The sequence below is a fragment of the Callithrix jacchus genome, chromosome 1, assembly GCF_049354715.1.
Source record: "Callithrix jacchus isolate 240 chromosome 1, calJac240_pri, whole genome shotgun sequence".
NCBI classification, from domain to species: domain Eukaryota; kingdom Metazoa; phylum Chordata; class Mammalia; order Primates; family Cebidae; genus Callithrix; species Callithrix jacchus.
This window is the reverse complement of record NC_133502.1, coordinates 165,372,477-165,398,145: the sequence shown is the minus strand read 5'-3', so window position 1 is coordinate 165,398,145 and position 25,669 is coordinate 165,372,477. Positions and strand designations below refer to the sequence as shown.

The 25,669-nt window shown below is 40.4% G+C and overlaps 1 protein-coding gene and 1 long non-coding RNA gene across 8 annotated transcripts in view; one reads left to right on the top strand and one right to left on the bottom strand.

Annotated features, from left to right (window-relative positions):
- ASTN2 (astrotactin 2) overlaps positions 1-25,669 on the top strand; it is a 1,016,905-nt gene that overhangs the window by 376,081 nt on the left and 615,155 nt on the right. For all 7 annotated transcript variants that reach the window (XM_078375313.1, XM_002743253.6, XM_078375307.1 and 4 more), the window contains one exon: positions 11,106-11,252. In XM_078375313.1, coding sequence (XP_078231439.1) covers positions 11,106-11,252 — 147 coding nt within the window. The remainder of the gene's footprint in view (positions 1-11,105; positions 11,253-25,669) is intronic.
- On the bottom strand, positions 11,445-22,794 carry LOC128929402 (uncharacterized). Its single transcript, XR_008475815.2, has 3 exons — positions 16,849-22,794; positions 15,342-15,510; positions 11,445-11,878 (listed from the first exon to the last, which is right to left on the bottom strand). It is a non-coding gene; the product is annotated as an uncharacterized LOC128929402 (long non-coding RNA).

Here is a 25,669-nt window from a genome sequence, read left to right as displayed (position 1 = left end):
ACTGGCGGTCAACCAAAACATGACAGAGCTGAGATCTAAACCTAAGTTTCTTTAATGCTAAAGTCAATTTTCTTTCCTTTACCATAATCTACTCTGCACCAGCTTATTGAAGTCATTTTGTGGGAATATTTGGGGATGGTTTATCTTTATCATGTGTTGCTTTGACCAAAATAGCCTAAGTGCCACAGCCAGTGCTAGAGGTATTAGAGATACCCTCTTTGTTCCAGGAGATATTGGTTAAGGTAGGAAACAACAACAACTACTGCTTTGTTTCCCCAGATGGGGAACGTTGTCGTGGAAGCTGAGGTGGATGGGACCCAGGACTGGCTCTGGGCAATCTGACTTTGAGCAAGGCTGTCCTCCTATCCTCTTCCTAACCATGAGCATGATGGATTAGGCCAACTAATCTAAAGGGCTTCTTCCAGCTCTATTTTTCCTGGGTCCATATTTATTTTCTTCATGTGGGAGTCAAATGACAGAATCTGTCTTTGAAATAAAAGAATGGAGAACATATTTTCCATTTTTAGAACCAAAGGGCTACCTTGGAGAGAAGGGGCGGGGACCAGGTTTTGGACCTCTTGAGGTCAGGAATATGTTCATCTGGTTATAGTTGTAGGAACAGATTTTCGTTCAGCATTGATGTGGTTCTTAAGCTGATTGTTACCAGGGAAAAGAGACTACATAGTAACACTGTTGGGAGCTCTGATATCCAGATCTGGATTTGAATCCTGGCTTTGCCTCTCAAAGCTTTCTAACTCTGGGTTGCAGTCAATTTTTTTTTATCTGCAATATTAGGAACTAACAAGCTTTTATGATTGATCAAATAAAATAATGTCTGTAGAATATTTAGCACAATGTATCCTACATAGTAAGTGCTCAAAAAAAGAGAAAAGGTTATCATCATTAAATGAAATGCATTTTTCATAAGCTCCAAGTTTATGTGATACTTAAATGCAGGCTGAATGATTACAGAGGGAGTCACACCACAATGCATTGTGTGACTTGTTGTGGTTAAATCTCTTTTTAGTTCCTTGTCATTCTGAGATCTTATAGTTTAAATGAGAACAGATAAAACATGAGATTAGGAGTTAAGAGAAACTCTGGGTTCTTGTGAGTTGCAGTGGTGAAGGCAGTCTTCTGTGAGGTGTGAATTCTCTTTGATCTTGACAGTTGGTCTTCTTAGATATATTGGAAAAGAGAAAGGACAACATTTGGGGGAGGGGAACGCCTGTGACCTGTCACAGGGAAAGAGACAGGCAAATGCGACTGCAGTAGAGGGTTTATGGGCCATCAGGAAAAGCCTCGTTTTTGTTATTTCCTGGGACTATGACACAGTGTCAGTGTCAGGAGAAAGAGGTGAGGAGGAAGGAGCAGAGATTTGGGAAAGACCCCTATTTTTAGAAGCAGTGTGACCACCTTTAGACACTATACATTCATAGGGTCAGGGTCAGCTGAGGAAGCTTGTAAGGAACTTTAAGTTTGGAAGCCATTGGTTCATATTCTAGCTCTGTTCCATACTAGTCATTTATACCCTCTGAGTTTCCATTTCCCCCAGTGTCGAGGAAGGATAGCATTGCCTGCTGCTTACAGTGGGCATATGGCATAAAAGACGTTCTGTAGGTAAAGGAACATTGTCATGGAAGGTGGGAGCAGGGGAGGAAGCAGGAGCAGGGGAATAACCACAGCAGGCCTTATAAATACTGAATACACAACCAGTGTTATTCTCCTGCTCCTACTTTCACAAAGCGTGGGCCAAAGTCCGCTGACATCTTCTAGGATAATGGAACAGTGACTTTCTCAGCAAGTTGTTCAGCAGACAAAGGAGCTAGAAATGTCCCTTTCTTGGAAACAGGAGGTGACTGGTCCTGATAGTCCTTGGTAGCCATGGAAACTGTGGCTGCTCTTTTGTTCTGTTCCTTGGCACTCACTGCTTGGCCTTAGCTCCTCTTTGCCACCCTCCAGTTCATCGGTGGCTTGGGCTGAATGCAGTGATGCAACTAAATAACCTGTAGACTAGCAGGTCTAATATAGGGATCAGGCACCAGCAGCCTAAAAATTAATGTTTTTGGTAAGTCAGCACCAGTCGATTGATAGTCACCAACAAATCGGAAAGCCCCCACCACCTTTCCTTTCTCCTTCTTTCTCATTTATTTCTGAGCCGTTCTAGAGCTCTAGCTCTTTTGAATTATCTTCTTTGCTATTTCTCATCTGCCCACTGCAATTTAATCTACTGAGTACAGCATATTTTTCTTTCACTAATGCATTTCGTCAGCCTGCTAAATATAAGTTAAATAGTCTTTAGCCTCCTGAACTTGCCTGTTGTGCTTACCTTTTTCCTTCTTTTCACATATTTTTTGTGACTTGAAAATTATATTTTCTTCTAATACTTGGGAAGAAGAAAGATATAGACATTGGTTCAGACAAAACTGACCATGAAATTTTCCTCTTCCTCTTCACAGTAATCACTTAAATCTGGTTTTCCCATTTGTAAATGAAGATTAACCCCTGCCTTGCAAAGTATTGAGAAGTTTAAATAGAATAATGTACACACAATATTTAATATAGTGCCTGGCATAAGGGCACCAGTTAATTATTGGGATCTGCTAATGTTCTTTACAACCTTTGTATAAATAATTAAACTAGATCATTGTTTTCTGACTTTCTTCCACAGAATGATGGCTCTGCAATGTCTTAATACTTTAGGGAAACACCCAGCTGAATCCTGCTAAACAGGATGTAATGTAAAGCTTTTTAGAGGTTTTAATATCAGACATACACTTGGGAGCTTTAAGAGGGGCATACAGAATGTAGCATGTCTCACAATTTTGTGGACATAGAAGTATTTTCTTTTCAAGATATACCTGGTTTTGTGGGAAATACTACACAGGCTCTTTGATGCATTTGGATACATTTACAAGAGCAATGGATGAGGCATCAGAGTGCACAGATTCTAATACTGTTTCGTCTCCAGCTAGTGGGGCTTAGGCTGGACACTAGCAGCCTAATTGATATGGAAAGATCACTCAGCTGTGAGTCAGGAGACATGGCTTATAGGCCCATTATTCCTCTGGTGTTTGAACATCAGTTCACCTTTAAGACTCTCATTTCTCATTTGTCTAGTGGGGATAACAGCAATGCCTACTGCATAGGATTTTGAAGAATGAATGAGATATGTGAGAATAATTTGTAAGCTAACAAAAGCTAAAATAATATGGTACCATCTCCATCATCTTCATCTCTAACACCATTGTCAACACCTTGTAGTGACCTCTGAACTTGAGGTCCAGCTACCTGTAGTTGCCGCAGAGAAATTCAGATCGCCAGCTGTTTGTAGCCCCATTCCGTGTCAGCTGTCAGTGGCTTCACTGCACCAGGCTGCCACAATCTAAGCTACACTGTAGGCACGGTCTTTGTCCCAGGAGCAGAGCTAGGAAAAGGTCTTCCCAGTGGCTTTGCCAATAATCGTTTGGCTCCAAGTAGCACAATGGGCTGCGTCAGACCAGGTAGTAGTTTCTGGGGCTGAAGGAGAAGGAGAGACAGCCTTTTTCATTTTTTGTCATCCTTTTAAAGTTCTTCCTTGTGATGGGGAGAGGTTCTCTTGAAAACATGTGGTCAGTGTCAGGTGGGACAATGAGGCCAGAACAAGTCCACCTAGAGTCATCACAGGTCCCCCGGGCAAGCTGAGGTCCGTAAGCAGCTCAGCAGTTAAATTTGTTGCTTCTGCTCTGCTCAGGTTATATCTAGAAGGTTGATAGAGATGCTGTGGAGGATGGTGGTTAAGAATCTGGACGCTGATGTCAAATGGTTTTTCATTTCAGCCCTATTACCTTTGAGCTGCATGGTCTATGGCAAGTGATGGCCTCAGTTTCCTCATAGTGCAAAATGGGAGTGATAATAGAAACCATCTCATGAAGTTTCTGTAAAGATTAAATGAGATATTGCATGAAAAAAACTTGGTTATATTGTCCGGCACCTAAGTTAGCGGCTATGTCACCAGTGATAGCGTTAGTGATGATGATGACAGCAATAACTATGGCATCCTTTACTAAGAAAGTATCTTAAGCAAAACAAATCTATACAAAGTACAATAAAATGACTCAAAACATGACTTTAGAGAAACCAAATAAAGCTATTAATGTTTGCTTTAAGGAAAGATAGCTCAAGGCAACCTAATTTCCACCTTTAACTAAATAGCTGCCCTGGGAAGGAGATATTAAATACATCTGATTTAACTTGGACTGCAGAAGCTCACTCATATAGTGAGATTCGAAGGCTGTTAAGACATTAAACTGTCTGAGAATAGAACTGAGCTTAGTAGGGGTTGAGTTTGCTTTCACTGGAAGTACACAAATAAGAGTGGATGAACACTTGCCCAGACCTTAAGGACAAATCTATGGATGATAAGATATTGGGGAAATAACATATCCTTTAAAGGATGCCATAGATATCCCATAGTCAGAGAGCACAAGAGATTAGTTCATGACAGATATACAGAGGGAAGGATGGGAGAGACGTGGACCTAGGTGTGCAAGATAAAGGAAAATATGCCCCATATTGAGACATCACACTAAAGCTGTGCATGGCAATTCCTGATATAAGAGACAGGTTAGAAGATATGGAGCCATATACCTTAGAGTTTCTGAGAAAGCCCCAATTTCAAATATTCTTTCTTTCTGTCTCCAGCGTGACACCTGCACTTGTCAGATGACGTGTCCCAATTTCAGTTTGCAGAAAAACGGCAGAGAAGTGGAGACACCAGAGCTCAGGTGCTGCAGAATCCTGCAAGGCACTCAGTGAGGTTAATGAGGCACTCAGCAATCTACAGTGGTCATCCTGATATACAGGCAGATTGTCGGCCTCGGCAAGGGCATTTTTGTATGATTTCAGACCAGGCAGGCACCAAACCTTGCCAGAAAGTGAGTGAATCAGTTTTCTAGAAAAAAAAAATAACAATAGCAGCATTCCAATACTGACATCTCTTGGTAGAAAGGGAAATAATATTTAAGCATTCGCTCATTCGTTCGTTCAATAGCTGTTTATTGAGCACCTACTATATTTAGGCACTGGAAATAGAAGAGCATAAAATATGAGGTCTGGCATGTAGTACTTGCACATTAAATAGCTATTGATTGAGTGAACTAATTTCCAGTTAAAGGCATTGAATCTCAGATGTGACATGACTTGTCCACCGGGGCCAGCAGCTAAGTGTGAGAGTTAGGATTCCAGCATGAGCAACAGTATCACATATCCTGCTGATGCCCATGTAGGTGCCAATGGTTAGAAAGGGATATTTAAAGGAAATGAGATGGAAGGAAATACACAGAGAGTTTACAGAGCCCTAAGTATGTATCAGACATGGTGCTTTACATAGTGCTGTAATTACATAGTGCTGTAATTATGATCTCCCATTTAATACAACTTCTTTATCAGGGATTATCACTTTCCTTTTACAGATTAGGAAACTGAAGCTCTGAGAGTTTACATAACTTGCCAGAACTTAGGCAGGTATCAAATGGAAAACTTTGGATTTATATATCCATGTCTAGAACCAAAGCCCAGGCTGGGCACAGTGGCTCATGCCTGTAATCTCAGCATTTTGGGAGGCTGAGGCAGGCAGATCACCTGTGGTCAGGAGTTTAAGACCAGCCTGGCCAACATGGTGAAACCCTGTCACTATTAAAACTACAAAAATTAGCCAGGTGTGGTGGCGTGTGACTATAGTCCCAACTACTCGGGAGGCTGAGGCAGGAAAATTGCTTGAACCTGGGAGGCAGAGGTTGCAGCAAGCCAAAATCACACCACTGCACTTAAGCCTGGGTGACAGAGTGAGACTCCATCTCTAAATAAATAAATAAATACGTGCATGCATGCATATGTACATACATACATACATACATACATACCAAAGTCCAGCCTCTTTCTCCATCTTAAGTGGCCTTTCTACCTGCTGGGCTTCTTCACACCAATGTCTCCAGTTTCTAGAATCCCCTTCCCTCATCTCAACAGCATTTGCCACTTAAAGAAATAAACTACTTCTCAGGCTAGGACCTGGTCCCTTTTGCTTTGGGGATCTCGGGAGGAAGTCAATGGGAGTGTAGCAGCTTTAAGTTTTCTACACACAAGGGTCTGATGGGGTTAGATCTATTTTTTCATTATAAAATGTGATTGATTCAATTCCAAATTTAACTTAAATTTGATTTTCTCCTCTCAACCTGGCATTTCCAAACCAAGAATCAATCAAACCGCAAATTATAGGCAATGTGTGGATCAACAGCGTGAAGTTATTTCCGGTCAAATTTCTCAAGCAATGCATTTTATGCCATTCTCTGCTACCATGAGAGGAGTTGAGATGTAAGAGAGAGGGAAAATGGAAGGAAAATTAGATTATTAACTTTCTCCAGTCCCAGCAATCAATATGGCCTGGTGGAATACTATTCCTACAGCACAGATTCTCAGATTATTCCCCTGCAAGTGATGGGGAAGGAACCACAAATGGGGATGTGAATAAGGGAGAACTGTGACCTCAGCTTTCTGGGGAAAACAAGAAAAAGAAAAACTCATGTAGTATGATATGCAGCTATCATTTATTTAGCTCTCTTTTTTTTTTTTGCTAATTACACATGATATCTTATTTTGTCCTCATATCAGCTCTAAAAGAAGACCTCTGTTCCCATTTTTCAGATGGAAATATTTTTTCTTATTAGATTTATGGATCAGTTGGCAAGTGTCACATGGAGATTTTGTGGGTAAGCCAGGATTTGAACATAGATATGCCTGGCCCCAAAGACCACCCTTTCTGCATGAGGATATCCTGGGACCTTACTTCATGATGAAGCAGGAAGTGGTAGTGAAACAGGGGAAAGGCTGGAACAGGACTAGTTCTCATCTAGTCTCTGTAACATCCAAAATTGGGTGATCCTTACGTAAGTCATTTAATTGCTCTATACTTCTGTTCTCTATAAAATGGAAATGATGGAGATGCTTTGCTGAGAGGAGTAAATGAGGTAATTCTTTGCCACTAACATGAAGCTTCAAGGCCTTTGGCTGTTTTGTTTACTATTATTTTCCCCATGCCCTTAACGGTGCCTCAAAAGACCTGATGTTCGATGAAAATCGGTTGGATTGGTAAATGAATAGATGGATGGAGAGAAAGATAAGTGCTAGGCACATTGCCTAGATCATAGTAATCGCCCAAAAATGGAGGTTCCCTTTTCTGTCTCTGTATCTTACAACAGCAGTGCAATAAGGAGCCTGCTTAGGGAAGGGGTATTATGGGAGAGAGAGTTTCCACCTCATGGCCGTCTGTAACCCCTACTCAGAGCTAAGTGCTTATGTCCACCTCGCTGAGCCAGGAACTCTTAGTAAGTCACCTTGGTTTGAGTCCCACTGTGAAGTTCCTGCCAGGTCCAGTTGCCATGGCAATTTCCCACAGCCCCTGGATGCTCCATGGGCTTGTGGCCTTAGTGAAGGCTTGACCTGCATGCTTTCTTCCTCCTGGACTTCAGAGACAACCGTGGTGACTCAGGCATTCTCTGAGTAAATGGTTGCCCCACAGTGCTGTTCATTCTCACTCCCACTCACACTTTCTCCTTCTTATGTCCTTCTCTTCATTTTTTTTCTCTTTTTGTCTTCTGCTACTGTAAGAATAATTGAATTCCTAATATGTTCTGAGAACATGTTGGACAAATAGGTGAGTCCTAGTTTCTGTTATCAATGAGGAGACAAACGCCAATATCTAGTTTGGAAATTATTTACTGAGGGCCTACTATGTGCCACAAACTGTGCTAGGCATTGGACACTTATTGACTCATTTAGCTCTTACAACACCCCTGAAGGCTAAGCCATGTTACAATTTTCTAGGTGAGAAAACTAAGAGCCAATAAACTAATGTGACTTAGCTTCTCACTTGACTTTTAAAGACCTTGGATTACTGTTATGTTTTAAATAACATAGGAGATGCAATTTAGTCCAGCAGGGCAGGGAGAGAGTATGAGCAATTCTACCCCTGCCCCTCAGCCCTTTTTCCCCAGACCAGAAATTAGCCCTGTGGAGCCTGGGTGGTGTATTTCTTGTAGTTTGTTAATTAGTGAAAGAAAGGTCTTGGCCACATACACCTCTGCTGCTGTATGGGCCAGGAATGAGATATGCCTTCTAAAGGATCCACAGGGTGTTGTTATCCATGACTCACTGTGCAGAATGTCTGTTCCCTGATACAGGGGCCTCTCACAACCTTTCACATCTCATCCTCTGGACCTGTCTTGTCTTCTCAGGAATTTATTCATGCTGGACTCATCATTACATATTTTTCCCCCAGAATAGACTCCATAAAACCTAAATTAAAAATTCTGTGCTGACCAGGCACGGTGGCTCATGCCTGGAATCCTAGCACTTTGGTAGGCTGAGGCAGGTAGATCACTTGAGGTCAGGAGTTTAAGACCAGCCTGCCCAACATGGTGAATCACTGTTTCTACTAAAAATACAAAACTTAGCTGGTTGTGATGGTGTGTGCCTGTAAGTCTGAGGCGGGAGAATGGCTTGAATGCAGAAGGTGGAGGCAGAGGTTGCTGTGAGCTGAGACTGTGCCACTGCACTCCAGCCTGGGCAACAAAGTAAGACTCTGTTTCAAAAAAACAAACAAACAAACAAACAAAAAACAGTGCTGTTATTAACTGTTATTTTAGGGGTTTTGCTAAATGACTAGGCTGGGGTAACAGGTTGACTTTTTAAGGTGAGATTTATGCAAGGTGCCAAACCCTAGTAGATAACATTGATGTTAGATTACTTATGCTCTTTAGTTGCTAAAATATTTGTACTATATTTTATTTATATTAACAAATATTTATTACAAATATGTATGAAACAGCTTCTTGTGGTACTCAAATAAGAGATAAAACATATTCCTTTTTTTTCTGTGGTCATTTTAGGTTTAGAGATTCCCCATCTTTTGACACCAGAATCACGTTTTTAATTTACTCTTCTATTTAACATATATTCTATAACTACAATAACCACAGTCTCATGGATAGCTCCTGCCATAAGACATGCATTGTCCTAGGACTGAGAAAAAGACAAGGGTCTTATCCTTAAATTAAATAACTTCTGGGTTTCAGATGGTGATTTTGGTATGAGAGACACAAAGATGAAAAAGGTGGGATCTTCTCCTTTAAGCAGATTCTGTTATACGGCCAATGTTGGATGCTGACTAGAATGCTTTTTGATTGGTTAGTATCTGTGTTATGTTGGTTGCTTATTGTTACTACCATTTATGGGAGTCATCATGCACTTACAGAGATTCTGCAATGATCCAGACACCGTGCTATTCACTGGGACATATGGTGAGCAAAAGACGCTGCTTACCTTCAAGGAGTTGGCTACTTACCACACTCTAGGGTTTGGAATAAGGTATATGGGGAAGCACAGTGAATACGGGTAGTATATCTACCAAGAGCATAAAAAATCTTTATATATGGTGAGTCTCAAAGAGTGATATGGTGACGAGGAAACAAGTGGATTTTTATCCAAAAGGAACACCACCTACACTAATGTTCACATGATGAAGAGTGTTAATTTAGGAGCACTGCAGTAATTCAGCCCTGCTCATCATTGGGCAAAGTGGGAGAAAGCACGGGAGGTATGAGTGTTGGGTGTCTTCATGAAAGGCCTTGGGTGCCAGTTTAATGAATATGGATCATATCCTGTGACTAGATGCTGTAAAACAACTTGAGAGATTTCAGCAGGGGGTACAGTGAACAGATATGAGCACACCTCCCTTATCCCACAAGCAAAAAGACAATAGAAGAGATTAAGGGAGTGGGGTGAAAATAATAAGGACATAGAATGAACAAGACTACACAACTGTTCAGATACTGTAAAGGAGGAAGACAGAAACTCAAAGATGTTTCTGGCCAGTTTAAATGGCAGTGCTTTCAATAAGCTGAGGATCCCAGGAGGAGGAGGCTTTGAAGAGAAAATAAGGTACCCTGTTTTGAACGTGTTATTAATATATTTGACATGCTAATGGGATAGCCACAGAAAGATGTCCAAAAGATGAGGGAAGAGGTTTGCTTAAAAGAAGAGCATAGGAGGTAAAAGAAATTTGGGGGGCATTGCTCTAAAACTGGTAAGCAAAACCTTGAAGAACAAAGCCTAAAGAATGAGAAATGAAGGGAGACTCAAAACAGCCTCCATAGAATTTCTCTGTTGGCTCAGCGTCCTCTAGCTGTGCAGATCCAATCTACTTTTCCTATTATATCCATAAAATTGTCTTTAATTTTCAGAGGCAAAACCACCCTCCCCACTCTGTGCCCTCTCTGCTAGGTCATAACACAATTTGTCTTAGAATCTAATTAGCCATGGATAAGCTTGACTCTTCCCCCTACCCTATAAACTCCTGAAGAGGAGAAATTATTCTTCTGCTCTGTATGTCTCTCACATAGTAGCTGCTCAGTAAAGCCTTGTCAAATTAATTTGAACTGATCAGCTTCTAACCATGAAACTCTTCTAAATGACAGGCATTATATACAAATCATGCTGCATAATTGTCACAAAAATGCTGTGAGATATTTATTATCTTCATGTTACACATAAAGAAACTGAAGTTTGGAAGATGGAGATCACACAGCCAATGAGGGCCAAAGCCCAAATTTGAACCCAGAATGATCTAACTCCCAAGCCCATGCTTATTTCACTAAGCTCTACTGAATTTAACAGCGTGACATCTTTTCACTTGCCTCTAAGGAGAATGGAAGGCTTAATATCATCTAATTGTTATCAAGAATGACCAACCAAATTGGGAAGGGAGGAGTGAAAATTACTACGAATTTCAGGAAGCCCGTTTCTTTTATGTCTACCCAAAGGAATAAGAAGCCCATTTTGCAGAGTGTTAAACCAAGGCCCAACAAGAGCCCACTGAGGTCACATAGCAGGCACAAAGGTTAGAAAGCATGTATTTTCTTTTCTTTTCTTTTCTTTTCTTTTCTTTTCTTTTCTTTTCTTTTCTTTTTTCAGATTCCCAACTGGAAAATAATAGAATTCCAAAAATTGATGCCACTCCCATTTCTTCACCTCATGGAATAATGTATCTTTCTGTGTGTTTGTGTTACCAGGTTTGCTGAAAAGCCCAGTGAACAAGACAGCCCTGACACTGATTGCTGTGAGCTCCTGCATCTTGGCCATGGTGTGTGGCAGCCAGATGTCTTGTCCACTCACTGTGAAGGTGACTCTGCATGTGCCTGAGCACTTCATAGCAGATGGTAAGAGCTGAGCATTGTAAATGCTCCACACCCACTCAGCACCTTGCACCTCTGGCTGGTCAAATGTTTCTATGTATGGCCCAACCTTGGAATTGTTAATATATATATTACAGGGGAAAGAAAGAAGCATCTAAAGACCTTGGAAGAGGATCTTACCATTTGGAGTCTAGATTATTTGAATTAAATACCACTTTTATTTATTTTTATTTTTTATTTTACTTTAAGTTCTGGGATACATGTGCTAAACATGCAGGTTTGTTACATAGGTATACATGTGTCATGGTGGTTTGCTGCACTCATCAACCCATCATCTAGGGTTTAAGCCCTGCATGTGTTAGGTATTTGTCCTAATGCTTCCCCTCCCCGTTCCCCCCATCCCCTGACAGGCCCCAGTGTGCGATGTTCCCCTCCCTGTGTCCCTGTGTTCTCATTGTTCAACTCCCACTTACGAGTGAGAACAAGTAGTGTTTGGTTTTCTGTTCCTGTGTTAGTTTGCTGAGGATGATGGTTTCCAGCTTCATCCATGTCCCTGCAAAGGACATGAACTCATTCTTTTTTATGGCCACATAGTATTCCATGGTGTATATGTGCCACATTTTCTTTATCCAGTAAGCACTGCTTTTATCCTATGAGCAAGGATAAAGTTTATTAAATAAAGGAAGAATTCAAATGGGGATGCAGAAAGATTGAGCTACTGCAGAGAACCTACTGATTCTTATGCTTGCAGATCCATTTCAAAATAAAAATGCCCCCCAGAGATTATTTGCTAATTAAAAACATATGACAATAAATATTATATAAATTTTATTGGAATATCCTGAATGTCCTGGATAATATTCATATTCTCATTCCCTGTAAATGCACTTTACAAGTATCTTATGTTCTACCATTTACTTTTTACCCAATTAAATTGAATTACTGAGACACTGTAGCCACCATAGTCATTAGCAAAGCATGGTCCAAGACCCTGATTAACGTGCTTGCTATCTATTGCTAAAGTGCCCTCCAGAAAAGTTGCTCCAGTTTACATACTCCAGGACATGTTGGTGTCTGTTTTTCAAACACTTGTCACATGGCATCACCATCTTTAGATACATTGAAGTTTAGCATAATTCTAATGAAGAAGGCACACCTTAACTCTGCAATTGTGCAGCTTAATAAATTTTTAGTTTCAGAACTTTTTGTACTTTAAAAATTGTATACATTTTACACTTTTAAAAATGTATATGTCTTGATGAGTTTGAAATACCTGTGAAATCATCACCATAAGGAACGCCATAAACATAAACATCACCACTAAAAGTTTCTTCTCACTCTAATTTTTTGTGATAAGGACATGTAACATAGGATTACATATGAATCGACCCAGATAAAATTATAGAATATTTCCAGCACCTCATAAGGTTTCCTTGTGCCTCCTTCCAGTTAATGTTCTGTAGTACCATTAATTCTTAAAAATAGTTTTGTATTTTGATATGTATTGAATGTTTCTGAGATCCTTACCCTCTATTTGCCAGTTTTCCTTCAAAGAAATTTGATTTTATCTTCATGGTTTAGTGTTCAGAACTTAGCACCATCCCTTCAGTATATTGTGACCAGAGCAAAGCAGAACTTTTACCCCCCAACCCATGTTTTGAAACACCCAAACTTCTATCAATGCATCCTGATTGTTCCCACTTCACTGTAGTGCAGAAACCCCTACTTGTTTTTCACTTGGACTGCAAGTAAATTCATATACAGTCAGAGCTTAGCATTTCTTAGTTCATATACATTCAGTTGATATTCAGACCTGTGTACAAGACTTTGGTTCATCTTTAATGAATCATATGTGCACATAAGATAGGTAAACATGTGGTGGGGAAGATGGTAGGGAATGGTATAGGAAGGCAGAAGGAACAAAATTACAGAAGCAAGTGGTTTCATGGATTATGCAGCTAGAAGAATTGCCAGAACCTGGATGTGGCCAGAATATAGCGATGGAGGAGCAAGAGGGATGACCTGCGTTGGAAAAAAACAGTAGAGCAAATATTAACTTCTACAAAATGCCTGTCTCCCATCTTTTATCTCTCAGCTGTCACTACTCATTAATTGCAGAATGTTAAGCCTTAAAGGTGTTCAAGTTTTACATATTTATTTTCATACATGTAGAAATTGAATCCCTGAGAGAATAACTTGCTCAAGGTGAAATAGTTTAATGACTTAAGAGCACAGGCTTTGGAATAATATAAACATTAATCCAAATGCTTGTTCTGTTGTTTGCCTCTTTGATAGCCAAGTGAATTCACCTCTCTGAGTCTCTGTCTCTACATCTATAAGAGGTGGATAACAATAGTACCTATCTCATTGGAGTGTTCTGAAGACTACAGTTCCTGTTCTTTATCGTGTTCGTCAAATTTTCAGATAGCATATGACTGAGAAATAGAAAACAGCTGGGAAAGAACAAAATCAAGAGACTACCCAAGAGAACAGCAAATGATCTTGATGATTTAGAAGGACAGACCCATGTGTGGTCAATTAAAAGCTGTCCTTTCTCAGTGCTCCCAGTGTTATAAACTTAAAATTTTATAACAGCCTGTGGAATTTCTGCCCGTGGTGGAAACAGCCTGTGGAATTTCAGTCTGTTTCTGCCTCTAGACTGGAATCTCTGTGAGGGCAGAAATTATGTCTTTCGGGAGGAAATATTGTATTCCCAGTGATAAGCAAGGTGCCTGGTCCATAATGGATGTTCAGCAAATATGTGCTCAGTGAATGAATGTTGCCTGAATTAAAGCTGAGTTGTGTTCATTATTCTAAGGGCTCCTTCTAGTAGATCTCTAATCATACAACAGGTGCTGAATCAAAGAAAACTAAGGTGGATGATGCAGAGAGATCAAAGATGTTTTAAAATATACCCATAAAGTTTTAAAATGTACCCAGGATTTGTCTGCAGATATGGAAAGGACTGTTGTGAAAAGCAGTTTTCATACTCACAGATCTCAGATACACAATGCACAGCACACTGTGTGGGAAAGCACTCGGATATATCAGAAGACAGGAGCAAGTGGAAAGCATGGGCAAGAGCCTGTATTGTGGTTATTGCAGGAAGAAATGGGTGAGGTGATGTAAGCAGTGTAGACAGATTTGAGATTGGCTAATTTGAATTAACTTTGGTGGGCTCTGGGGTTTTGGAGCTGCTCCTGATTGCCTGGTATCTGGCCCTAGGATGATGAAGGGAAAGTATATTCTTTCCCAGTGTGATAAGCCACATAGAGGAGATGATTGGAGTGTAGGCTCTGGATTGGTTAATTTTCATATGAAAGGCATGCTCCCTGGACAAGTCTTTTGCTTTCTCTAAGATATGACTATACCTGGAGGGGAGGGTTCTCCCCAGTCAGGAGGCTTAGATGCCAGAGCATCAAGCATACAGAAAATAAAAAATATATAATTAATACAAAAAAAATTAGAAATAACTATGGAGTGTACACATCTTGGAGATGTGACGGAGCAAGCTTAGACTAAGACAGCATTGGGAAGGCCTTGTCCACAGTATCTTTGTCTCTAGGCACAATGGAATCTCCATCCCTTACATGCCATAATATCTTAGTAGGATTGTGTCCTTTCAAATGAAGTAGGTTTTGGTTTGGATCTCAACTTTGTTGCTTATTTACTGTGAAACATAGAAGAGTCGAGTTAGCTACCTGAGTCTCGTTTTTCTCATCTATCTGAAAAATAAGGATTATTATGAGATGATTGAATGTCACAATGTATATAAAGTGCCTAGTAGAGTGTCTAAAACATTGTGATAGCCCAACAAATGGTAGCTGTTATTACTCTTATTATTAAAATAGTTTGTAAAGAGGGAGACTTCAGAAGCTAGAACATGGCAACGCAAGAAAATATAGAAAACCAAATAGGTGAATTTAGCTACTCTCAGTGAGGTGAATGGAAGAGGAAGTACATTATTTGCTTTGTTCTAGCTGAAAGTGACTTTCCCACTTGAAGACCTTAACAGTTGAAAGTCCTCCATCTCTGGGGCTCAGCAGGAATCCTGGGAGCAGCCAGCCCCTGAAGCCAGGTGGACACCTGTCTGGTAATTCCAAGCAAGCTCACCTTCCCCAGCATAATCCCAAGGCCTCCTTTGGCAGAAAGTCTATGGGAATTGCTCATCTCATTCCTCCAACAGCTCTCCAAAGTGGTCTTTATTATCCATTTTTGGCAGATATAGTAACTGGGATGCGAAAGGAGTAGAATCCAGTCTTCTGTAGGAGTAGAGAAGGATCTAGAAAATTGATTTTAAAAATTGTACTAGTGAAGTTTGCAGTCCTGATTTCTGGAGATAAGAGGGTATTACATAAGGGGATAAGAGGGAAGGTGATAATAGTGCCTATGTTCTTGAACCTATATCATCCCTTAGTATTGATATTTATAAATGTGTTATAACCTAACATAAATATAGTAACAAACACAGATGATGGAAAGTGCACAATTCTGTTATATTTTATATACACGTATTCACCCACATCATAATGCTGGCCCATTAAGACTGGAAAAGTTTTAAAAAACAATAAAAACAAAGTCTTAATGAGGCCTGTCAGGATGAGGGCAGCCCATGCCAAGTGCAAGAAGCTCCATTTGAGATCAGGTCTCCCAGGGACCAAGGCCAGGGCAGCATTCATCGTTTTTGAGTCACCCTCATGAGTTTTAAGCTGCCAAGGTGCTGGCCCTTTCTTAGCAGAGAGCTCTCAGCCTCCCTCACACACTGAGCTGTCCATGGTGCTGGATCGTTGGATGGGGCTGAGTAATGGGTCCTGTCTTCCAGGAGAAAATGAATTCTGCCCTTGTGTTACTGCATAGTCATTCTCGATGCTTACTGTCCATTATAAAGAAAAGGTCATTATGACATAGCAGTTGTCCAGAGCTCAGCTGGCAAGAGTTCTGACACAGTTCCCATCCAAACTCTTGGCAAATCTCACCCCTTCTTTTATCTGGGCTTCTTCAAAGCCTTCATTGGCTTTTTGCCCTCCCAAGCACACACTGAAGAAATGGAACATGTTTGCATCTAAACAGACTTAAGCTAGCATTGTTTATTCATCTGTGAACTATAAATCATCTGCATTTAGGTTATCTGGGGAGTTAATTCCCAGAACCAGTAAGTCATATTCTCTGAGGCTAGAGCCCACATATTAATATTCTTTTCAAGAACTCTCTAGGTTGTCACTTTGAGAGCTTTGAGAGCTATGTCAATATTTCTTTAAGTGTTACTTTTTTTCCATCTAACATATATGATCACTCCTTCAGACCCTTTGGAATCAGTATAAGCATCCTTGATAATGGTCTTTGGTTTCCTCCACCTTTGACTTATGGTCAATGCCCTATTAATGGAGCTGCCTCATAGCATAACTCCAGTGACTGTCAACAGCATCAGATATAATGTGAGTGGTCTACTCTTAAGGTTTATAATATACTAACCCTGATCACACAGGTTTGGGCCTGATCAAAATTGCCATGCAGTTAGCCTTATTGAGAAATAATTATTGGTTAATATTAAACCTATCTTAGCTGAGATCCTAGTTTATGCATCTATGGAAGTTCCCAATGAAAGTTGGTATATATTCACCCAATGTGGTCAGCCAGTAGAAGAGTCTGCTTTTAAAGGAAGAAGCTTTTTAGGTGAAGTAGGTAAGATGGTTCTTCTCCAGTGTAGGCAGGTAACATTCCACCTAGAGTTCTCTGTTTTGTTCCAAGAGTTGTTATACATTGGAAGTTATTCAAGTGAGAGGATTTGGCAGTTAAAATATTGAGAAAGCACTGTAGATACCCAATGGCCTCTTAAGGAAAAGATGGAAGACATTCAATAACAAGAGTTGAAGGAACCTAGACAGGAAGGGAACTTACTATTATTGAGTATGTCTGTTATCTATTGAGCAGCATACAAAACACTTTACATAGGACTCTTCATTCAGTTCTCATAGCAAAACTGAGAGTTGGGATTTAGTATCCTCATTTGCATACTTGAAAAGTGGGGCTCAGGGATCTTTATTAGATTAACATACAGATGACGTGGTATGAAAACCTAAGTCTACCTGAGCCCCCAGTCTAAGATTCTTCTACATTCTAAGCTTCCAGAGAGGAGATCAGGATAATTATTAATTTTTTTGAAGAGAGCAGGCTGGTTCTGGAAGATTTAAGGAAGCACAGCTAGAGAGTTATACGAGTGATGAGTGTGGTCAGGAATGGGAGAAGATGAACCCTAGTTTGGAAACATCTTCCTCTGCTGTTGACTGTGTGACTTGTGATAGTTACTTAAACATTTTCAGCTTCAGTTACATTATCTATAAATTGGGAATAATAGCAGTACTTATCTCATAAAGTTATTGTGAAGAATAAGTGAAATAATACTTATAAAGCTTTTAGCTCAGTACCTAAGACCTAATAATGGCTCAATATATTATGTAAATGTTATAAGTTGTAATAATATTTTCTTAATATTGGAAGGGGTCATTGCAAGGTAATGAGTTCCCCATCATAGAAAATCTCCTGAGAATAGATGACCACATTTTCATGAAGCTGTAGAAGAGAAAGGAAGAGATGTGTTTGGCTTGAATACATGATATTTTGTCTTGGAGCCATCTTATTAAACTGTAAATTTTAAAACCACTTAATTTTTATAACTTTTAGAATACGTTTGTTTATACCTTAGTACTTCATCCAGAGTGTCGCGAATGCTTTGCATAGGCTCAGAAATGGGTAAAAACCAGGGATGTCGCTGTCTCTTGAATACATTACTTAGCTAAACTCTCTCTCTCTCTCTCTCTCTCTCTCTCTCTCTCTCTCTCTCTCTCTCTCTGTCTTTCTCTCTCTCTCTCTCTGTCTCAGACACACACACACAATTTTATATATTGATATGATTGTTACATTAAAATACCTATGCTAAAATTTTTTTTATTCAAGTTAATTTAAATGGTTAACATCATCTTTTAGATTGACTTAAGTTGATAGCCAAGTCTTTTCTGTTCCCTATGACTGAGGTATTTGGGCTCTGAGTATTCCTTCTTAGCCCGTGAAATCATCAAGTATAAATGCCCACATTTTGGGACGGCATAGTTCACTAATATGCCACACATGTATCTGGTTTTGAGCATAAAATTGTGTACAATAACGTGTGCCTACGTTTATTTGCTTTTTTCCCTACTTGATGTCTCCCATCCCAAAAGAGTGAGCTAATGCATGGCTTCATGCTGTTAGAGAAGAATGAGGTCCATAATTGGCTTGAGAACTAGTTTGCAGCGATTTTAATACAAGGAAAGAGTATTTTCAATTCTTAGAAGGGAAAATTATACCACATTGAAAGTGGATCCTTGGCCACAAACTGCCAAGCAATTTATTTAAAAAGAGTAGTTCCTTGGACGTTCTGCTCTCTGAAATCATCCCAAGCTTTGTTTTAAAATGCTCAGTATTGACTGCAGGTCTTTTAATACTGTGGAACATGCTCATGAATGGAAGTTGTATACAATATGCCTTCTGTCTGTTTCCTCATTAACTCATTCGATGCTGTTTTTAGACAAGTAGACTATCTTATCTGGTACCTGCCTTTCTATATGCCTTTGCTTATACATTCCTCTCCATCATATATTTGCATATATGTCAATCTCACCTATCTCTATGGCATAACTTATTTTTCTCCCTCCTCTAGCAAACCTTCTTCAATGAGTCACCAGAGACAAAAATCGTCTCCTTTCATATACATTACCTAGAACTACATATGCCTTTCTAAAGACTTCAGTCTAACTCCTGTGACTATTACTGTTACATATGTGTCATGGAGACAACTGCCACAGTCCTACAAACTGGCCTACTGCTTTAAATCTAGCCTCTCTACTGTCTTTTCTCAATAGTGCAAACACGGCCAGGCACAGTGGCTCATGCCTGTAATCCCAGCACTTTGGAAGGCTGAGGCGGGCAGATCACAAGGTCAGGAGATCGAAACCATCCTGGCCAACGTGGTGAAACCCTGTCTCTACTAAAAATACAAAAATTAGCTGGGCGTGGTGGCACATGCCTGTAATCCCAGCTACTCAGGAGGCTGAGGCAGGAGAATTGCTTGAACCCAGGAGGCGGAGGTTGCAGTGAGCCGAGATCGTGCCATTGCACTCCAGCCTGGCGCCTGGCGACAGAGCGAGACTCTGTCTCAAAAAAAAAAAAAATAGTGCAAACACAGCAATCTTTTACAATTAAAAATATCAATACATTGCATAAATGTATTGTATACATATCATACTTTCCATAAAACTGTATATTGTTTTTTTTTTACTTGTTTTGAAGACTGAAGTTCTTATCATGGTCTTTGCATCCTTGCAATGTCAGGCCCTTGCCTGCCTTTTCAGTCTTACCTCACACTACCTCTCCCTATATTGGTTCCTTAAATTTCTCTGTTGCCTCCTGCCTCAGGACCTTTGCACATGTTTTTTTCTTTGCCTGAAAACTTCTTCCCTTATCTCCAGTTTCTCTCATTTACCCTATGGTAATGGACTTTCCTTTTTTACTTCCCAGTCTCTGTTAGCTCCCTTACTAATCATTCTCCTTGAACCCTGCCCTTTTTTCTTATTACACTTATTTCAATGTATAATTGTGTATTTATCTAGTTAGTGTTCTCACTAGGTTTCAAGTTTCATAAGGATAAAGATTGTATTTGTTTTGCATGTTGTATTCAGAACCTTGGACAGGGTTCAAAACGTACTTGATGCCCCTAAAAAGCTTTCACTGGGTTTTTTATATTTTTTTAAAGTTATTTCAGGGGTTAGACTTGAATTTTTTCAAGGTCAAGGACCACAGCTTATTCACGTTCTGACTTATTGTGATGACTAATAGAGGTTCTGACTCAATAGGCATATAAGAAACTGTGTCTGTAAAAAATGAAGTAAGGGAGGACCGACAGGTGGACCCAGATGATCTAGGAAGATACATCCTAAAGAATGACAGTGCAGGAGGTCTGAGGCTGCCTATTCTTCTGTGATTGATTTCACTCCCCAAGGATGTTGCTCCCATCCCCCAAAATAAACTCCAATCAAATTCACACATGCCTTCTCAACATCAAAATGAAACAACCTTCATGCTGGAGCCTAGAAAGAGGGGAAATATAAATTGAGCTGAGATTCAGAACCCCCATAGGGGAGGTGGCAATGAAATACCAATAAACCATATTAATATGCTGAAATCAGGAAGAATAGCTTGAACTCCAACCTAGACTTAATAACTGTACGTGAGAGAGTACAGGGAGAAGGCAAGGCAAGATTTCAGTCAGAATTAAAATGAGATCTGTAATGAAATCGGTAATATAATTATAAACTGTGAAAACTTTTTTCTTCTTCTTTTTCTTCTATTTAATGGCCAACTTGCTTAGCAATGGCTAGGAGCTGTGGACACCCCTTAGAGTAAAATTCCTTTTTTTTTTTTTTTTTCCAAATCTCTTCATTAGGAAAGTCTAAATCCACAAAACCATGGAAGAAAAAAATGATGCTTCAAGCCATTTTCTGCCTTAAATATTAACTGATCCTGAGGTTAAAGTGACAAGCGGCTTGGGGGAGAACAAACACAGAAAAACCATTCTAAGCAGCTGAATATGTTCAAGCTTTTAAAGATACCACAGCACCCAGTGGGACTGTGATTTTTAATGACACTCTGTGCTAAGATATTAGCTTGGCTTCCAACCAGAATGAATTGTTACTAATTTCCCTTCATAACAAAAAAGATAACTGAGTTTGATGTCCAAAATTGGAGACTAATTTCTGTGTTTTGATAGCAGATTTAGTCCAAAAATATGTTCCCAGGAACTGGGGCAGAGGGTTGTTACAAGGAGTAGGCAAACTCAATTTTCTCTCATTAATAATTCTGTTCTGTTGTTGTGAGCAGGAAAACACTTTGACTTTTAGAATGGAAAGAGAGAATGCTGGGTGGGAGCTTTGATGAGATTGATGTCAAGACTACAGAGTTAGTTGTTCCATTATTATTGGCTTGAGGTTTGCAAAATAGCGTAGAATTGAGGCTGTGGAGCAGTCCACAGGAGAAAGAAAGTAGTATGGTGAAGACATTAAGTGCATTGACCTGTGGCCCAGGAGATGTGGATTTCAGACCAGTTCATCTGCTTTCTGTCCAGTTTCTTTTTTCACCTAAAAACATGCTACTACCCCCTCCTTCAAAGAGTGTTTGTGGGGTGATTAATTTAAAAGCATCTTGCCATCTGAGAGGGTAGGTGTGATTATGACAATGTTGTATTTGCCTCACTGTTTGATTACAGCTTTGATATGTATAAAGACAACCTCAGGGTTGGAATAGGGTCTTAGAAGGCTAGGTAAGGAAAAGGTACAATACTAGGGAGGTAAGCCTCCCTTGGCTAGAAGAAGGAAGCTAGATAGTTAAAATGCATTGATACCACCACTCTTTAATATAGTATCTGCTTGTTGTCTTTCTCCCTTCCTCCGCTCCTCCATTTTTTCTTTTTTTCCCTCCTATAGTCAACAGACATTTCATACTGTACTCTCTGTGGCATGCTTAGACACTAACGTGCAGAGACAAATAAAACACCACCTCTGCCCTTCTCCAGCTTAGTGGTGGTGGAGATGCCAAGTCAATAAAAGAAGAAAATCATTGTGAATGATTCATAATGTGGCTGTCCTAGATGCTATGGAGACACTGATGTGGAGCAGACAAGTATCCCAAGCTGGAGATGCAAAGAAAGTGTCTTGAGGAGGTGCTACCTGAGCAGCATCTTAGAGCCATTGACACTTATCTGAAGAAGGGCAGTGGGTGATGGCAAGCTTCCCAGGGAAGGGCATGGACACATGCCAGTGCATTCATATAGACCCTGTTTTCCAAAGCCCCCAGTGGTTGCAATAACACTGGTAATGATTAGGAATGTTTACAGAACAGTTGCTAAGTGTCAGGTCCTATGCTAAGTTCTTTACAAGGTAGTACCTATTTCATTCTATTACCTCATGAAGTAGATTCAGTTATTATCTTCATTTTAAATTTAAGGGACACCTAAAAATTTAAAGGTCATGTATGCCTAATGAGGTTATATGACCACCTTAGTGTTACACAGGTGGGAAGAGGCTGAACAAAATCATTTTAAATCAACATCCACAGAATGTAATAGAGAAGTTGATGACTATGATCATCCTCTGACTCCTCTATGAATTGACCCCAACTTTGCACAAATCTCTACTTCTTCAGGCCTCAGTTTCTTCATTATAAAATATGGGAGAGAACAAGATGATACTTAAGATTTTTCCCTGCCCCAATATCTTAAAGGAGAGGGAGAAATACAGGGTTCCCCTTTACTTATCTCATGATGGACGATGACCTTCCAAGTCCTCATGCAGCCATCACATTGGTGTCCCCAGTACTCTCTCTCCAGACTGGTTTGGGCCAAACAGCTGTCAGACAGCCCTGAACAGAGGAGGCTGGGAGCAGAGACAGTTGAACAAACTTTCCATAGCCCACAGATTGCCATTTGAAGAAAGCTTAGAAGGATCACAGCCAAGCTTGTGGAGGGACTTCGGGCTCCCAAGGCTGCCTGGATGAAAAATAAAGTGGTGGGAAGCCTGGGCCATGGTAGGAAAGACACCTGCCCCTCCCCAGCTTCCCTTCTCAGCCCCAGCTGCAGAAGGACCTTGAACATCTCTGATGCCAGCAGGAGTTTGGGAGGGGAAGAATGCATTGTATTCACATGGGAAAGGATAAGATGGGAGGAATAAATAAAACCTGTGCATCTCTGCTCCCCTTTCACCATCCCTGGTACCCAGCAAAGGCTTGCTATTTGGCTTTTCTCCCCAGCGTGTTCCTCTGGATTATGTAAGCCAAATATATCTGCAGCTGCTCAGCTTTGGGTTTTCCAGAAACTCTTGGCAACTTTCTGAACCTCAGCTAATGGCTGGGGCATCTCACCATCAGCTGGAGTGATCCCCGGGGCCTGGACCGTCCCTGAACCTTCTGTTTATTCCCTCCCTGTCTTTAGCTCTGGCTCCCATTTAAACTTTATAGGTGAGTTCATACATTCAGACTTTCAGCTGACATTTGCTGAGTGCCTGCTCGGTGCCAGGACTTAGATTCTGGAACAAACTCAGGCACAGTCGGCATTAAAGGTTGGTGAGGTGGGGGAAAGAACATGAGATTCGGAATCTTAATGCTCCTCCTCTTACTAATTATGGATCTTGGACGAGTCACTGTACTTCTCAGAACCACCAATTTTACCATGTATAAAAGTGAAGCTATAAGCCCCTACTTCACAGGGTGGTGGTGAGGGTGAAATAGAGAGTAGCATAAAAATAGCCAAAAATAGATGGTTAGAAAACACTAATCACACCCTCATAGGGATCATATGTGTCATTTAAAATGATAGGATAACTATAAAGCAAAAGGCTACTATGGAAGGTAGATGAAAATCTGAACCGTCAGGGTACATAGACAAGAGTCAGCCAGATTGCGAGCGAAGCTTGGAGTCTTTTCCACTGGGCAGACCTGGGTAAAGCTCCAGGAAGCAAGAGGATTTTGCTAGAATCTGTTCCCATTTGAGGAAACTGGATGGGCAGGGATTGGGAGTAAGAGTGTTCACTTCTGTTGCAAGAGGGAAGAGAGAAGGACAAGAAGGGCAATCTTCCAGGTAAAGAGATCATCGTGAGCAAAGGTGTGGCAGGAGCAGGTAGCATCCAGCAAGGCTGGGGATCTGTGGGGTCATGAATGGATTTAATGGGGGGGTTAGCCAGGAAGAACAGTTGGGATTTTATCTTGGAGGTAGGTTGGGAGTCATGGAAGCACTGAAGGATTTTAATCAAAGGAGTGTAAATGTCACTGTTGCTTTTACAAATTAACGCGGCAACTTGTTAATTCAGAGTTCAGGCTGTGGAGTCAGACACTCCTGGGTTCAAATGCTAACTCTGTGAAATAATAGATAATAGATGTTACCAATGTTACTTAACACTTCTGGATGATTTCTTAATCTGTAGGGTTGGGAGAATTAAACAAGATCGTATTTCTAAAGTACTTGGTAATGTTCATTTTTGTTGGAATCACCATCACCATCCTTTCAGTCTAAGTCGAGTCCTGAACTACTTCTTTTTGCATTCAGTGCATTTGCAATTACTTCTTCAGTGTCTACTTTGGTTAAGAGTCTGGGCTGTAGACTCTCACTGCCTGAGTTTGAATACCTGGCTCTGATATTTTGTAGCTACGTAGCCTTAAGCTAGTTATTTAACTTCTCTAAGCCTCTGTTTGTGCATCTGTAAAATGGAGAAAGTCACAGTAAACCACCTTAAAGAGTGATATTGCTTGACACATATTCAATATGTGGAAAACAATAGCCCCTTCCAAAGCTACTATAAGACCCGTAATGGCTGAGATGTAGCTTTCTTGTTCCTTTGTAATCTCCAGTGTGCAATCAGGGTTCAATAATGATTTATTGAATGACTGATCACAATGTAAAAGGTGAATCTGAGGTTGTCAAAGCTAGAGACAAGGAACTCTGATAGGGGCTGCCTTATTGCGTTCATAACATCGGGTCTGAACAGGGGCATTAGATGTGAAAAGAAAGACAAAAGAGTTTCTGTAGCGCTAGAACAAGGAAATACAGCAACTAACTGCAAGTAGAGACCAAGGAAGAGGAAGAGTCAAAGATGATGTGGCATCTGGTGCCTGGGATCCCTGAAGGTTTGATGACCCCAGACATCAATCAACATAAGAAGCCCAACTGAGTTGAGGAAGCCTGAAAGAATAATCGCCTTTTTTTGTAAAGCTATGAGGTGTGGTAGTTAAGAGCTTCAACACCAATGCCACAGTACCCGGGTTCAAATCCTAACTCAAGCTTCATCTTCTGAAAAATAGAGATGCTAATACACCAGAAATTAGACTATTATTGTGAGGACTAAATGGTTGTTCATTGCAAGGGTCTGGCCCATGGTAACCACACTCAAAAACTAGGGATTGTTATAATTCTCCTGAAGCACCAGCATCCCCATGGGAGACCAAGGATCAGATGCCTACTTCTTGGCTACATTTTTAGATTTAAAAAAGGAAGAAAATGCCAGCAGCTTTAAAGAACACACAACATTAGAACCTTTAGAAATGCTTCCTGGGTAAAAATTATTAGTAAGAGATGTCACTGTGTCCTGCAAGCAAAATTAATTTGCCAGACCTCTGAAAGCTGCTCCACTGAAGGTTTGAATCATTGGAGTAATATCTCAGGTGACATCTCACCACAGTATTTGAACCAGGGTGGAGGATGAGAGAGTGAACAGTCTGTGTCACCCACATGAGGGTTAACATGACCTGAAGGTTCCAGGACCAGCCATTCCCTGCAAAGACTCAAATGAAGCGTTAATGTGCTGGGCAGAGAACTTTAAATGGAAGCAGAGGCCTGAAAAAAGATATAGTGGCACAGTGATGGG